The following is a 14,884-nucleotide window of genomic DNA, read 5'->3' as shown; positions in this document are numbered from 1 at the left end:
TGGGACGGACAGAGAGCAGCAGGCAGCGGAGAGCTAGGTGGAATAAGACGGTGATAATGTCTGCTCAGCCACATCCTGCCAAGCACAGAAAACCACACCTATGACTAGCATACGATAAAGCAGTTACTCCACAGCATTAGTGGAGGCTAATGAGGGGAGGACGGCTCATCATAATGGCTGGAACGGCGTAAATGGAATGGAAACCTTGGTTTTGATATATTTGATACCATGCCACCCATTCCCGGTCCAACCATTACCACAAACCCGTCCTCCCCAATTAAGGTGCCACCAACCTGCTGTGCATAACATCCTCCCTGCCTTCCCCAGTGGGTGTAGCAGCTGTCACCACCTGAACACAACACTAGCTAAATGAAAAGCACACCATTACATTCCACATAAGCCATACCTGGTTGGTAGTCAGGAGTCAGGGTGAATATTCTGGACTAAAAACAGCAACGGCATGGCTAGGACCACAAATCATACAGTCTGGTTATGATGGTTGCATGGTTTCCAATAAGGAGTTTAAAGAAACGGCCGGGCTGGACAGCTTGCCAGAGCAGACCGGGGGGAAACCCAGTGGAAAGAGTGAAGTCACTGACCCTGCAGACGGTGCAGAGTGGAGTTGGCTTCTTATAGACTCTCCAAGGACGCGCACCATTTTTAAACGTCGCTCATTGGTTCCAGAGGGAAAGCCTGGCATACAGAAGATGATGGCTTTGTCGATGATGTCTGAACTGAATCTATTATTATAAGCAACTTGGCTCTGTGTTATTGAGTAGGTTGCTGCAACACTGTAATCCGAGATAGAAAGCCCCCCCCTCCCCACCCCACCCATGATTGGTTAGTAAAATAAGTGGGTCATGTAGTGCCTGTAGTGTTGATCTGAGCCCACTGAGAGCTGGCGAAGCAGGCTGCTAGATAATTACAGTAATCATCTAGAACGCATCAATATTTCAAAAGGCGGTGTTGAAGTAACATTAGCAGTAAGAGGAAATGGTATTGATTTGACACACAACAGAAAACAAGTTATTGCTCCCTGTACTGTATATGCAATATACAGCCACTGTGCACAGTAATGGCATGGTATTTCAATATAAGACCTCATATTCCCCTCTTTAGGATTTGTTATGTGGTCATAAAGGAATGATTGCATCATGGAATGGAAAAGCCAGAGTTTCAGACCTCCAGTCCAGAACGCCACGCTAATAGCTAATCAAATATCAGGGTTCCGGGCCTTTGGGGCACTCTGTACAACCCCAAACCACACATCATATATCTTGTTTAATTTCACCCATTACGATAGAAATCGGGACCCAGAAAGACCCCTGTGACTGTGAGTGGGACGTACTTGGCTTGGCGTTGACGACCACCTTCTCTCCAGAGTGGGGATGGGGGGTGAAGCGGCTGTTGTCGCCCATGTCCTCACTGGAACCAAACTCTACCACATCCACAAAGCTCAGAGGGACACTCCACTTCAGCAGGAACTTCTGGCCCAGGGGGACGTTGCCACTACCATCCACACTGCACCTGGATAGAGGAAGAGGAAACGGTGAAGTAGGCTGAGGATTACTGCTTTTCTTCACAGTGATTAATAAAAGTTTCCTCAATCAAGATTCAACTTGATCAAGAGTGTCTTCATCACTCCTGTATGAGTTGGTGTAAACACAGCCAGGGTAAACTAAAGTATAGAATCAATAAATAAGCGACAATTCAATCAAAAGGTAGGCTAAATTATTGAAACATTGCCAGGCATATGGTATGCTGTATTAAAGCTATGACTATTTCTTATAGCTCAAATATCTTCCTGCCAGAGCCAGTGGCCAGTGTGGTGAAGTGTTCTATGGACATACAGTAGTCAGTAGTGTAATTACAGGGCACTCCCTCCACCATAGGGAGCTGATCAGAATCATACCCAGAAAGGGTGCTCTGTCTGGGGATATAAACCCTGGCCAAGGTGGTTACCGTATTTTGTGCGTTGGGTCTTACCGGACGTTGGGCGTGGCACACATGAGCACGTCGTTGAGAAGAAAAAGGCGTCGCTCCTTGGTCTTGATGACCTCACCGCGGTCGTTGTAGACTGTCTCCACCATGTCGTCTGAGCGAATCAGGTAACGGCTGTCGTTGCTCAGGAGCTGGTGGGTGACGAAGGGAGACGCAGTGGTCAGAGGTCAGCTACAATGGATTTGACAATCTTCCAAGGTGAATTTATGATTTATTGTAAATGCATGGTATTACCCATGATTTATAAATACATTCTCAAGATTTTGCAGGGAAGACATGTTAGATCTCAGTAGAACTTTTAAGAGTGGTCCTTGTCAACGGTGACATGTATATTTAGTTAAAGTAGAATATACACATACTATTTTAAGCACATCCAGTTTACAGACAAGTGTGCATTTAGACACAGTAAATGCACTTTGCAGCATACACACCTCCATAAATATAGATGCCATGCAGTGGCTGTTAGCTCTTGTGGGCAGACAAATAATTAGACAGTAGGGAATACTGATTTTATACCTTCCTCCGTAATCAGGCACTGAGCAATTTTATATATATATATATATATATATATATATATATATATATATATATATATATATATATATATATATATATATATATATATATACATACACAGTTGAAGTCGGAAGTTTACATACACTTAGGTTGGAGTCATTAAAACTCGTTTTTCAACCAACTCCACACATTTCTTGTTAACAAACTATAGTTTTGGCAAGTCGGTTAGGACATCTACTTTGTGCATGACACGAGTAATTTTTTCCAACAATTGTTTCCAGACAGATTATTTCACTTATAATTCACAGTATCACAACTCCAGTGAGTCAGAAGTTTACATACACTAAGTTGACTGTGCCTTTAAACAGTTTGGAAAATTCCAGAAAATTATGTCATTGCTTTAGAAGCTTCTGATAGGCTAATTGACATCATTTGAGTCAATTGGAGGTGTACCTGTGGATGTATGTCAAGGCCTACCTTCAAACTCAGTGCCTCTTTGCTTGACATCATGGGAAAATCTAAAGAAATCAGCCAAGACCTCAGAAAAATAATTGTAGACCTCCACAAGTCTGGTTCATCCTTGAAAGCAATTTCCAAACACCTGAAGGCACCATGTTCATCTGTACAAACAATAGTACGCAAGTATAAACACCATGGGACCACACAGCCGTCATACCGCTCAAGAAGGAGACACGCTTTTTTTTGCAACTGCACATGGGGACAAAGATCATACTTTTTGGAGAAAAGTCCTCTGGTCTGACGAAACAAAAATAGAACTGTTTGGCCATAATGACCATCATTATGTTTGGAAGAAAAAGGGGGAAGCTTGCAAGCCGAAAAACACCATCCCAATCGTATAGCACGGGGGTGGCAGCATCATGTTGTTGGGGTTCTTTGCTGCAGGAGAGACTGGTGCACTTCACAAAATAGATGGCATCATGAGGGAGGAAAAATGTTGAAGCAACATCTCAAGACATCAGGAAGTTAAAGCTTGATCGCAAATGGGTCTTCCAAATGGACAATGACCCCAAGCATACTTCCAAAGTTGTGGCAAAATGGCTTAAGGACAACAAAGTCAAGTTATTGGAGTGGCCATCACAAAGCCCTGATCTCAATCCTATAGAAAATTTGTGAGGCAGAACTGAAAGTGTGCGAGCAATGAGGCCTACAAACCTGACTCAGTTACACCAGCTCTGTCAGGAGGAATGGGCCGAAATTCACCCAACTTATTATGGGAAGCTTGTGGAAGGCTACCTGAAACGTTTGTTAAACAATTTCAAGGCAATGCTACAAAATACTAGTTGAGTGTATGTAAACTTCTGACCCACTGGGAATGTGATGAAATAAATCACTCTCTACTATTTATGAAATGTCACATTCTTAAAATAAAGTGATGATCCTAACTGACCTAAAACAGGGAATTGTTACTTGGATTATATGTCAGAAATTGTGAAAAAACGGAATTGAAATGCATTTGGCTACGGTGTATGTAGACTTCAACCGTGTATCAGATTTGTGGATAGATCGAGGCCTTGACTTTACTAACACCCCACGTACATTGTAATAAACTAAATCTGTTTAAAAACACAAATCATCAAGCTATCGAGGACATGCACTGAGACTTTATGGTCTGAACATGATCAAACGGTGTGCGTTTACCTTGTTGAGGTAGCGTTCGTTCATGGCCTTGGCTATGTGTCTGATCTCGCAGCGCTGGTCAGCGTCCCGCTTCTTCTCGTTGAGCTTCTCAGCCAGGGTTTCCAGCTCTGTCAGGGCCATCTGTAGGTGTAGCCTGTCACTGTGGCCTACTGGGGTGTTTCTCAGCATGTCCTGCCATAAAGCGTGGAGAGATGACACATTCAGAGCATTACATAGCACCGATCACACCCAGAGCTTCTCCACAGCGGCATAGCATTGGTTGAAAACTATTCAGATTCCTTCAGACAACCATCGGGGCTGTCTTAAAAAAAGGTTATCCTCAGTCATAACAATTATGGAGTGAGGATAAAAATGTGAATTGCCTGGAGACCAGAAGCAGAAATACTTTCCCAAGAGTACGCACACCAGTGTAGTGCATTTTTAACAACGCAGGTCTTTGGTTAGTGAGTACGCGGCCCCCTCTGCTGGTGAATCAATGTAATATTTTTCTGAGGGCAGTGTGGACGCTAGAGTGAAATCGATACCTGCAGCAGCAGAATGAACTGAGGGAATCTCTGGATAGGCTTCATCATGAGTCCATAGAGAGTGACCCGGTCACTGCTGGTATCCTGACGATGCTGTGGAGAAAAAAGGACAATCAATGATTACTGATTGATGCACTGACAATCCAATACGCAACCACAAACTATTTTAGTTCAGTCTGAAATCGACCCCCGTTCCTATGTTAAGGGTAGAGCCAGAGATGCATATTCTGCACAGCTGTATTTTCACAGGAGCATTTTTTTTTTTTTTGAACAACAGTGCTGCTCTCTGACTGACCTTGAGGAAGTCCAGGAAGCTGGGTTTGGAGGCACACGTCTTCCTGACCACCGCCATGGCCGTGCTGAAGTTGTTCACAAACTCACAGTAGGCGTCCAGCACCATGGACTTGGAGAACTGGGAACCAGATATGTAAAGAGAGAGAGAGGGGGAGAGAGCAAGCAATCAACACCTCATAGTCCAACACAATCATAGTCAGGAATGGAATCATCCTGGGTCCTGGGCCAAAATAAACTGTTAGCTAGAGACATCAGGGTGGAGCACTTCCTCCAAGAACCGAGCGCAGCTGTGTGTATGTGCAGTGTCTGTGTGTGTGTGTGTGTAAGCATGGGACTAATTCCTTTACAATGAGGCAATTTGTAAAAACACTGAGTAATGGGTAACTTGCATTTTAGCTTCAGTCAGTGTTATGCTAAATGGTGAAGCCCAGTGCAGGACATGATTTGAGCGCAGGATCTTTTCTGTCCCACTAGTTTTGACCAATTGACCACTTAAATACTCTTCCAGCCTTTAATTTTTAAAAGTAGAATATTAGGAATGCAATCCTTCCTATGTCCCGCAGCACAGGATTCACTTGCCCACCAACCCACCGAGGCAACAAAGACGTCCCCAATCATTTCCAGACTGTCCCACTCGGCCACGCGGCATGCCAGGGCGATCTGGAACAGGGCGTGGCACTGGAGAATCTCCCGAATACGGTAGAACGTCATCTTGAGCTTCCTGTCGCTTAGCAACCTGGGCTCAATCTCTGAAAGTGGCTTTTCATATTGCTAATAAGAGAGAGGATAAGGATGATGAGGAAGTGGGTGGTGGGAACTCTTTCCCTTGAAGAAATCACTATAAAGTTATATGAAATGTATCAAGTGAAATGAACTTGCCTCTAAAATCCGCTTCAGTGCATCCAGATAGGTCTTTTCACTCTCTAATATGGAGCCCAGTATACACCTCCTCACCACCTGTTGTTGTGAGAGCCCCTCAGGGACGGGACTGAGCACTGGCTCCATGTTGAAGCATTCCACCTCGATGAAGAGCTCCGACTCCTCACCCTCAAAACAGGTCGACTTCCTCTCTGAGACACACAGGAGAGACCTGGTCAACTCAAAATCAGATCAGCATCACCCAGGAGGTCACTACACATAGCTAGTGGATGAATTCCCCTTTACAATCTTAAGTGCTTCCAATTCATCACAGATCCCAGATACACTAGTGTAACTAACTGACTAACGTGCACAAAAAAAGGACCAAAGTCCATGTTCTGCTCTTACTCTTACCATGACAGTGGGTTTTGGTCTTGATGAACGACCGTCCCCTTTTCACCACTGCTTTGGTCTTCTCCAGGCCCTCTTTGGTCCCGTCTCTAGCTGCCTTCACCAGCTTCTGCATCTTCAGGTACATCGACAACAGTAAATAGCCCACCATCACAGTCAACATGATACTGAAGCTTTAAGGGAGGAGCCGTGTTAGGAGAAAAAAAGGGAAGAGGGCAGATCATGTAAATACAGGAACAGGATCTTTTGGATAACTGGGTGGACCAGAGCAAGACAGCAACTGTGACAGCAGCTGAACTGAGTCAATCTGAACTAAAGGATTCTCACAAATGCTTACGGGCATGAAGAGACAAGTACTTCACTCTAAATAGGGAATGTGAGTAGGCTAGAGGCACGTTGATTAGCTAGGTTAGGGTCAAAGAAGATCTACTAGACCGCCACTGTCTGCTGAAAAATATACATTTGGAGTAGAACTAACTTTCTTGATAGATTGGTTTCACAGTGTTCTGTATTATCATTAGCTAATGAGTGGACGGAGATGACCAAGTACGCACCTCCTGTCTAGGCCTACACACAACTCAGCTGCACTGGTGTCTCAGTCTGCTGTAGAACTAAAGGCATGTCACTAAAGGGGATGCATAGTTGCCACAACATCCACACAGTTAGAGGCACAGGGCGATGCAGTAGACACAAACCCACCACCAGACATAAGAGCAGGGTGAAGAGAAACCAGTTCGGAGTCAGTCGGTGAGAGACACAGTGAGGGAGGTCGGTGTTACGGATGCCGAGGAGGCTTGAACCCTAACCCTTGTCTAGCGGAGGGCAGGGTGACGACACACACCGACCAGTACGATTGCATTTACCTTCTGCTCGTGTTCCTGTTTAATCTGCTGCAGCACTACCGCTCCCACTGTATTTGCCATAAGATCTTTCATCTTTTTCTCATAGTGTTCTTTCAAGCGTGTCAGATCTTGAGAAAGCTAAACGAAAGCAGAGCAATTTGAAGCGTTACCAGACCGTTCCTTTGAAGGTGCTCAGCCAGAGAAGATCATGCCCTCACGCCAACCCGCCCACTCTCACCTCAGCCTAGGCCTCGCCTCCTTACTCCTATTTCGTCTACCACCCCGGATACTCATCTTAACAGGGCCTATTTCTCCTAAAGAAGCCAAGCAGTCAGTTTATGCAGCCAGCTGAGTAATAACCGTGGGGTTTCCCTGGCAAGACCTCTGGGCTGAAAAAACAAGCGGGCCATTCACTTCAAACCAAATACACAAATGAACTGTATATTATCAGGAACATAGTAATAACATGTGCAGCCAGAAGGCAAGAATAAGCCCACAGTGTATTTACATTAGCTCAAGTAGTAATCATTTGAAATGCTTGAGTATGATCGTTTAGGTATTCACTGTGTCCCACTGATTCTACTTCTTTGTCTGTTCAAGATCCCCGATATAAAACTTCCCTTCTTTAGCTTCTCTTCTGTGGTGTCCATCTGCACCTTGTACATCTCCTGGTGAACGAAGATAATACACGGAACCTTCCTGTTCTCTCTCTTGTTTTCCCTATAGAATACAGTATATTACTGTATATTCCCCCCCAAATCCCTACTCTTCTCACCCCCTCTCCACCCTTCTCCCGCCACAGAAGGACAGGTCTGTAGACAGCGGGAGGGTAAGGTGCTTAGTTTACATACATGGGTGGTCTTCTTCTGCGGAGTCTTCCCTCTCATGAAGGCATCAGGCAGGCCGTTCTCCCCCTGGCCCTCCCCGTCACTCTGCTCGTCGTAGCTCTCAAACTCGCTGGAGCTCCAACCGTTGTCTAGGGAGCTGCCACAGCCCTCCTCCCCAAACTCCACATCGTCATAGATCATCTCATCTGGCTCTGGGGGGGGAGGGGCAGCAAAAGGTTAAAACCAAGGGGAACAGCATAAAAATCAGGGTGAAATATATTAAACTGCAATGTTACACTGTGTTCATGTACAGTAGGTCAGCTCAAAACTCCTTGGCATAAATAACTAATTCTATATGTCAGTTCTAGGGCATCAACAGAACATAATCAAAACTGTGTTCGGCTAGGGGCACATGACATTAATCTGATGAATAATTCCAGCACATTATGTTTTAGAAATGCAAAAGAGTTCAGACTATGCAGACGTACTCAGACACTGTGGCAAAAGGGCAATGACAGTACAATGAAGGAAGGATAAAAGGAGCACAGAAAGAATGCTGCACTAACCTGTAGTTGAATCAGAGTTCTCTCTGGGCACGTCATCATAAATGACTTCATCTGGATCTAAATGACAAAGCAACCATGTTCGAACTAATTAAAAGGTCTCGACGTGCAACAAACCTTCCCACAACGGACAAAATACAGTTTCAGTGAACTGAGGAGAGGCAAGACCACACAAAGGGCCCGGTTCCTCAAAAGGAGCTAGAGGAAGGAAGGAAGGGTCTGGTGGTTCATTTGAGAGAAGAAGAAGAAGGAGACAGAAACCTGAAATCTGCATCATCATGCATTGTGCATGGGACTTGGTGGTAGACTCAGGGTGCACTGACAACCTTAATGCCCGTCCTGTGGTGTTCTAAGCAGGCCAAAAAGTATGCATCATTGTTACCACAATTCTGTAGTAAATACTAGGTAAACACAAACAGGACAGAAAATGTCAGGAAAAGACATTTCTCACTGGTAGCTAAATGAGAAGAGAACGAGTACTTACTTTCCATCCAGGCTGTGTTTGCAGGGTCCGACACCCATTTGGACAAAGCATCCTCCTCCCTGATGGCAGGATACTCTTCACTAAATACACTTGAATGAAAAGAGAAATAATAACCACCTGCTATTCCAATGCAAATAACCAAGATGCCACATAATCACATATTCTGGAAGATCAACTAGATGACATAAAGCAGATTAGTGATGAAAGAGCCTGACAGGAGAGTCACTCACCTGTCTACTGAAGTGTTGCATGTCGCCACCACAGTAACTGAAGGGAGAGAAACAACAGTAATGAACATGGACTTCTCCTTCAATAAATAAAAACATGACCTAAAATGTGCAGTTTGCAATAAACATTATGTACCACCAGGGGGCAGCCATCACTGAAACTAAACTTGTATTAAAGAGCTATAAAGATACTTCAGAATGCATTGCTCATTCTAAAAACTGCAATGATGAACTGCTATATTATATTAACGATAGGCCTACGTTTCAGAATATTTCCTACAGAACAACCTTACAGTATATTGGAACAATCAATCATTATATTGGCATTTTAACTCCAGAATATACCCTTTAAAATAATTTCACAAAACACTCCAAATGTCTTAGCATTTTTCACAGGAGTGACTCTGTGATATGTTGGCTAGCTTAAATTACACTGCAATTTTCCCCCAGACTGGCCAAGCCACGAATTTGAAAAGTTCTACAGTAACATTGAAAGAAAACAGAAAAATCCTCAACGCCAACACAGAATTTAGTGGGCGGCTAAATTTAGCCCCCACTTCCTTGTGGCAAGGCTTTAGGAAAAAAGGAATGCGACAGAGAAAGTAGAGGAAAAATGAGTTGGGAGTACAGAGCATGCAGGTGCCATAGACTCTCATCTCAAAGTCAGTAGGGGAGAGGACAGGGGAATTCCATCATAGGAAAAGGAAGTCAAAGTTTGAACAGTCATGCCCACCACATTATTCAGTGCTCGGTTCATTGTAGAAACAATCTCTAAAATACATTACGCCACGCTATTCTGAAGTTCGAGATATGAATGCAGGACAGAGTAGAAAGAATAGAAGAGGAACGTCTGTTCACATTCTTCTACAGGTTTCCACTCTGGGTGGGTTCTTCCTTTACCATCCTCGTCCAGAGAGAAGTGTCGGATGATGATGGGCGTGGTGTAGGCTGGCGTGATAAGGGGCACGCCAGAGGGGGTGGCGTATCCACAGGGCACAGGCACAGAGTAACCCGGGGGGACACAGGGGGGGCTGGTGGGTGAAACATCCTGTCCCTCCTCCTCCTCTCCTCCCACCCTCTCAACTGGTGAGGGAGGGGCAAGCCCATGCTCCTGCTCCAGCTGCTGTAGTTGGACGGGGGTGATGTCAATCACAGAGTAGGGGTTGACTTTCTTCTGGGAGGTGGTCCTAGGGTTGGCTGGGGGAGGGTCATCGCTGGACACTTCCTTATCTAAAATGGAAATGTAATACAGTCTGTTAGCCCCAAATGAGCCCCCATCAATACAACACAGCTACAGTTGCTGGATGCTCTGAATGTGCTGGAACTAGTTTAGTACTGGATTACTTTGCAGCTCCGAAATACTTTAAGGTAGTGCCATAACATTTCATAAGAGCAATTTGGTTAAGTGAATAAGATCATTGTAGAACACTGAAGAAGAATACTGACTGTGGTTTACAGCAAATTTTCTTAATACTCCAATCTGCTTGGTTCAGACAGAGACAGCTGTGTGTTTACGGTCCAACAGTAGAGAGCATGGCGCTTGTAACGCCAGCGTAGTGGGTTCGATTCCCGGGACCACCCATACGTAAAACTTAATCCGCGCATGACTAAGTCGCTTTAGATAAAGAGTCTTCTAAATGGCATATATTATTTTAATGAATTCCAGGAGTAACCCTGCAGCCAGCGATTCCAGGGGTCAGGAGAGAGATGGGCGATGCTATCGTCTATCCCTGCCAGACATGGAGCATGTGCCAGAATGAGGTTACATAACATGTGGAGGCAATAGTCACAACATGCACTGATGGATTGCATGACACCCTCTACTGTACAGCACCCACTGAGTGTGGAGCTATGATATGCTTTTGGAGGCACATTATTTGTGTATATTTGGATTACGGCGAGACAAAAGAGAGCCCATCTTCAGAGCTCCAGGTTCTAAAGAGGAACACTGAACGGTTGTTTCCACTAACCAACAGAGTCTGTTCCTACAGGAGAGGAGTCCTCTGAAGGTGGAGGAGGGGGTAGGTCACTGTCTGTGTCAGCTGGGACTGCTGAAGCTTTTTCCCCTTCTGCTGCAGCCACAACTGCTGTGTCTGTTGTGGCCATAGTAGCTGGAAGTGATGCGGCAATTGTAGCAGTAGTTGTGTCCACAGTCGCGGTCGCTGCTGGGGGATCTGGATTTGAGGGCTGCCCCTCTAGGTGGTGTTCGGGGTCTGCTCCTTCTGGTTCTGGGTGGGGGGCCACACCATTGGCCTGGGCCCCGTAGTCAGGGGCCAGAGGGGCGGGGGGCAGCCGGTCTGCCTCAGGGACCTCATCCCCACTGTCATCAAATTCAAACTGCTCCCCCTCTTCTTCACCCGCATAGGGCACATCGTCCACCAACACTAAGAGAGGAGGGAGAGAGTCAGATCAACACAGCTAACGTATACAGTACCTTCAGAAAGTATTGATACCCCTGGACTTTTTCCACATTTTGTGTTACAAAGTGGGACTAAAATAGTTTTAAAAATTAACAATCTACACAAAACTCTACTATTAATACAAAATTAAAATACTAATATAATCTTGATTAGATCAATTTAACCCCTTGAGTCAATACATGTTAGAATCACCTTCAGCAGCGTTTACAGCTGTGAGTCTTTCTGCGTAAGTCTAAGATTGTGCAACATTTACCCATTTATTTTTATTTTTTAAATTCACGCTCTGTCAAATTGGCTGTTGATCATTGCTAGACAACCATTTTCCAGGCCTTGCCATATAGTTATTTAAATCTGCCTCGCCCAGAACATTCACTGTCTTCTTGGTAAGCAACTCCTGTATAGATTTAGCCTTGTGTTTTAGGTTATTGTCCTGGTGAAAGTTGAATTAAAATCTCCCCGCGTCTGTCTGGTAGAAAGCAGACAACCAGGTTTTCCTCTAGGATTTTGCCTGTGTTTGGTTCCATTCCGTTTCTTTTGGATCCTGAAAAACTCCAGTCCGATTACAAGCATACCAGAAACATGATGCAGCCACCACTTCGCTTGAAAATATGGAGAGTTGTACTCAGTAATGTGTTGTATTGAATTTACCCCAAACATAACACTTTGTATTCAGGACAAAACATGTTTTGCAGTATTACTTTAGCATCTTGTTGAAAACAGAATGAATGTTTTGGAATTCTTTTCATTCTGTCAATTAGGTTAGTATTGTGGAGTAAACTACAATGTTGACGCATCCTCAGTTTTCTACTATCACAGCCATTCAATTCTAACTGTTTTAAAGTCACCATTGTCCTCAAGGTGAAATCCCTATACGGTGTCCTTCCTCTCCGGCAACTGAGTTAGGAAGGATGCCTGTATCTTTGTAGTGACTAGGTGTATTGACACCATCCAAACTGTAATTAATAACTTCACCAAAGCTCAAAGGATTATTCAATGTCGGCTTGTTCTATTTTTACCCATCTACCAATAGATGCCCTTCTTTGCCACGCATTGGAAAAACTCCCTGGTCTTTGTGGTTGAATCTGTGTTTGAAATGCACTTCTCGGATGAGGGACCTTACAGATAAGTGTATGTGTGTGTGGGGTACAGAGATGAGGTAGTCATTCAAAAATCATGTTAAAATGATTATTTCACACAGGGTGATTATACGCTATTTATTATGGTGACCTGTTAAGCACATTTTTACTCCTGGGCTTGTTAAGGCTTGCCATTAAAGAGGGGTTTAGTGCTTAATGACTAAAGACATTTTAGATTAATTTTTAATTAATTTGAAAGCATTTTTTACATTTCAGGCTGTAACAACAAAATGTGGAAAAAGAGTGAGAACATGAGACACATGGAAGTAGAACAATTTAAGTTTAATAATTACACTCAAAGAGCATCACAACTTCAAAACATAGTACCAAGTTTAATATAAATCACTCCACCAAATGCAGGTTTGTAATTCGCAAAAGGGTGGGTCTGTTTTCAATATAACTCTAGCTAAATTATATACTAAAATCAAATCAAAATTTAAAAAACAGGAAGTTTAATATAATTGCTCCAATTCAATCCAAACGTAATGTAAGACAACTACTAGTACTTGCATTACAATGTTGCCAATTTCTTTAATGAACTAACGTTTGGGTATTGATCCAAGAGATCAGATATCAGCCTAAAACAAGACCTGCAAGTTGAAGTTGAACATGGAACATTATGGGAACATTATGGGGATGTTATGGGAACATTAGAGGTTGTGCACAATAGTTAAAACGTTTTTGCAAAAAAACAAACAAATGACAGAGTAAAAAAATGTAACTGCTACTTTCTCTTCAAAGAAACCAATGACTAACTGTGACACACAGGAGGCAAATAACAAATTGTCTTCCCACAATGCAATTAGGCGAACAGGAAACAGAGTTGTCACACCCCCAGTGACCAGGAAAACCACCGTCTTTCCCATTCTTGCTAGGCTGTATCTCAACAGTCCAAAATGGCTTCCTCTCCTTTCAGATCGGTGTGGCTGAAGAAATGGAAATGAGGACCGGAAGTCACTTTATACTATTGAGATGTAGCACTTGTGTTCCAGAACAGGCCTAGGCATCCCTGTATTAATAGGGCCCCACTCAGCTACAATAGTATGAGGGTGAACAGTAGGCCGACATTGTAAATAAAAATGTGTTCGTAATCGACTTACCTAGTTAAATAAAACTGAAGGAATGCCGTCTATAAAACACTATGGAGAGGTGGCTTTCCCTCTCTGACCTAAACTGCTGAGGGTGTATATGGAATGATAATGTCATTGTAGACCTCATTCAGAGGAGTACTCTTAAAGTGACATGGTGTTTTGGGTTAGGGGCAACCTGCTCTCTCTATACAGTTTATTGTTCTTTTCACTGCTAAGGTAGAGGAGGTTCCATTAGGAGGGTTGTGTGTTGGGTTTAGTCCCAGTAGGTTTGTTCAACTGAACATGTGACAGATTGAGGACACTGACTGACACCATTGTAAGGCGTAGAATAACCCCCCAAAAATGCACAAATTAAAATCGACGGACATTGTGAGAGCACATCTCTGGTACTTTCTGACAGCGGACGGGTGAGGACCTGCCATACTGAACAAAGGAGGTGAAGTAGGACAGATAAAGAGGAAGGGGTGTAAAGGGTTGATGAAAAGGCGGTAAGGTGTGAAAAGAAAAAGACATAATATCAAAATGCCTGCCGGAATACTGGTGAAATAATTCACAGACCGTGACATAACGCATCTGGTGGAATAGATGAAAGGAATGCTCTGTATTCAGCCCATTCAAACTTCCCTTTCTCTCCACAAGAGTCCAAGTCCATGGGCTTCCTATTGGATCCAGAGTCCTATACCACAGTTCCCCTATGGGAGGCAGTAGCTCCAGTTTAGGAAGTCACGACCCCATCTTAAACTGCTTCTTTACCTCCCTGGTCCGAGCTGAGTTTCTAACAGAAACTGGCATGCCTCTGCTCTTAAACATACCACAGATTCCTCATGTGACTCAATCCCAGTACAAACACTGTCCTATCAGGATTCAGGCTTCCCCATGACTAGGTTAACCTACTAAGTGAACTCTCATATCCTGACTGTTCCTACTAAGAAAGTGTGAAAAATGTCTGGCCCAATTTCCTGAATGACCAAATCAGAGGTTACAACTCTTAATTTCCCACTTTGCATTTTTTTAAATGAGAATATTTTCTA

The 14,884-nt window shown here is 43.8% G+C and overlaps 1 protein-coding gene across 4 annotated transcripts in view; it reads right to left on the bottom strand.

Annotated features, from left to right (window-relative positions):
* The window catches only part of LOC124046346 (rho guanine nucleotide exchange factor 10-like), a 101,192-nt gene that overhangs the window by 67,042 nt on the left and 19,266 nt on the right, over window positions 1-14,884 (bottom strand). For 2 of the 4 annotated variants that reach the window (XM_046366624.1, XM_046366626.1), the window contains exons 3-17: window positions 11,177-11,590; window positions 10,107-10,436; window positions 9,210-9,246; window positions 8,980-9,068; window positions 8,499-8,555; window positions 7,957-8,144; window positions 7,127-7,243; window positions 6,267-6,378; window positions 5,874-6,064; window positions 5,586-5,765; window positions 4,996-5,112; window positions 4,701-4,793; window positions 4,177-4,347; window positions 1,987-2,132; window positions 1,349-1,527 (exon numbers count right to left, since the gene is read on the bottom strand). In XM_046366624.1, the coding sequence (XP_046222580.1) occupies window positions 1,349-1,527; window positions 1,987-2,132; window positions 4,177-4,347; window positions 4,701-4,793; window positions 4,996-5,112; window positions 5,586-5,765; window positions 5,874-6,064; window positions 6,267-6,378; window positions 7,127-7,243; window positions 7,957-8,144; window positions 8,499-8,555; window positions 8,980-9,068; window positions 9,210-9,246; window positions 10,107-10,436; window positions 11,177-11,590 (2,421 nt within the window). The remainder of the gene's footprint in view (window positions 1-1,348; window positions 1,528-1,986; window positions 2,133-4,176; window positions 4,348-4,700; window positions 4,794-4,995; window positions 5,113-5,585; window positions 5,766-5,873; window positions 6,065-6,266; window positions 6,379-7,126; window positions 7,244-7,956; window positions 8,145-8,498; window positions 8,556-8,979; window positions 9,069-9,209; window positions 9,247-10,106; window positions 10,437-11,176; window positions 11,591-14,884) is intronic. The other 2 variants (XM_046366627.1, XM_046366628.1) reach the window with 1 other exon arrangement.

This window comes from Oncorhynchus gorbuscha, linkage group LG10 (genome assembly GCF_021184085.1).
Source record: "Oncorhynchus gorbuscha isolate QuinsamMale2020 ecotype Even-year linkage group LG10, OgorEven_v1.0, whole genome shotgun sequence".
NCBI classification, from domain to species: Eukaryota; Metazoa; Chordata; class Actinopteri; order Salmoniformes; family Salmonidae; genus Oncorhynchus; species Oncorhynchus gorbuscha.
Note: the sequence above shows the minus strand (reverse complement) of the source record. Positions and strands in the feature narration are given on the sequence as shown.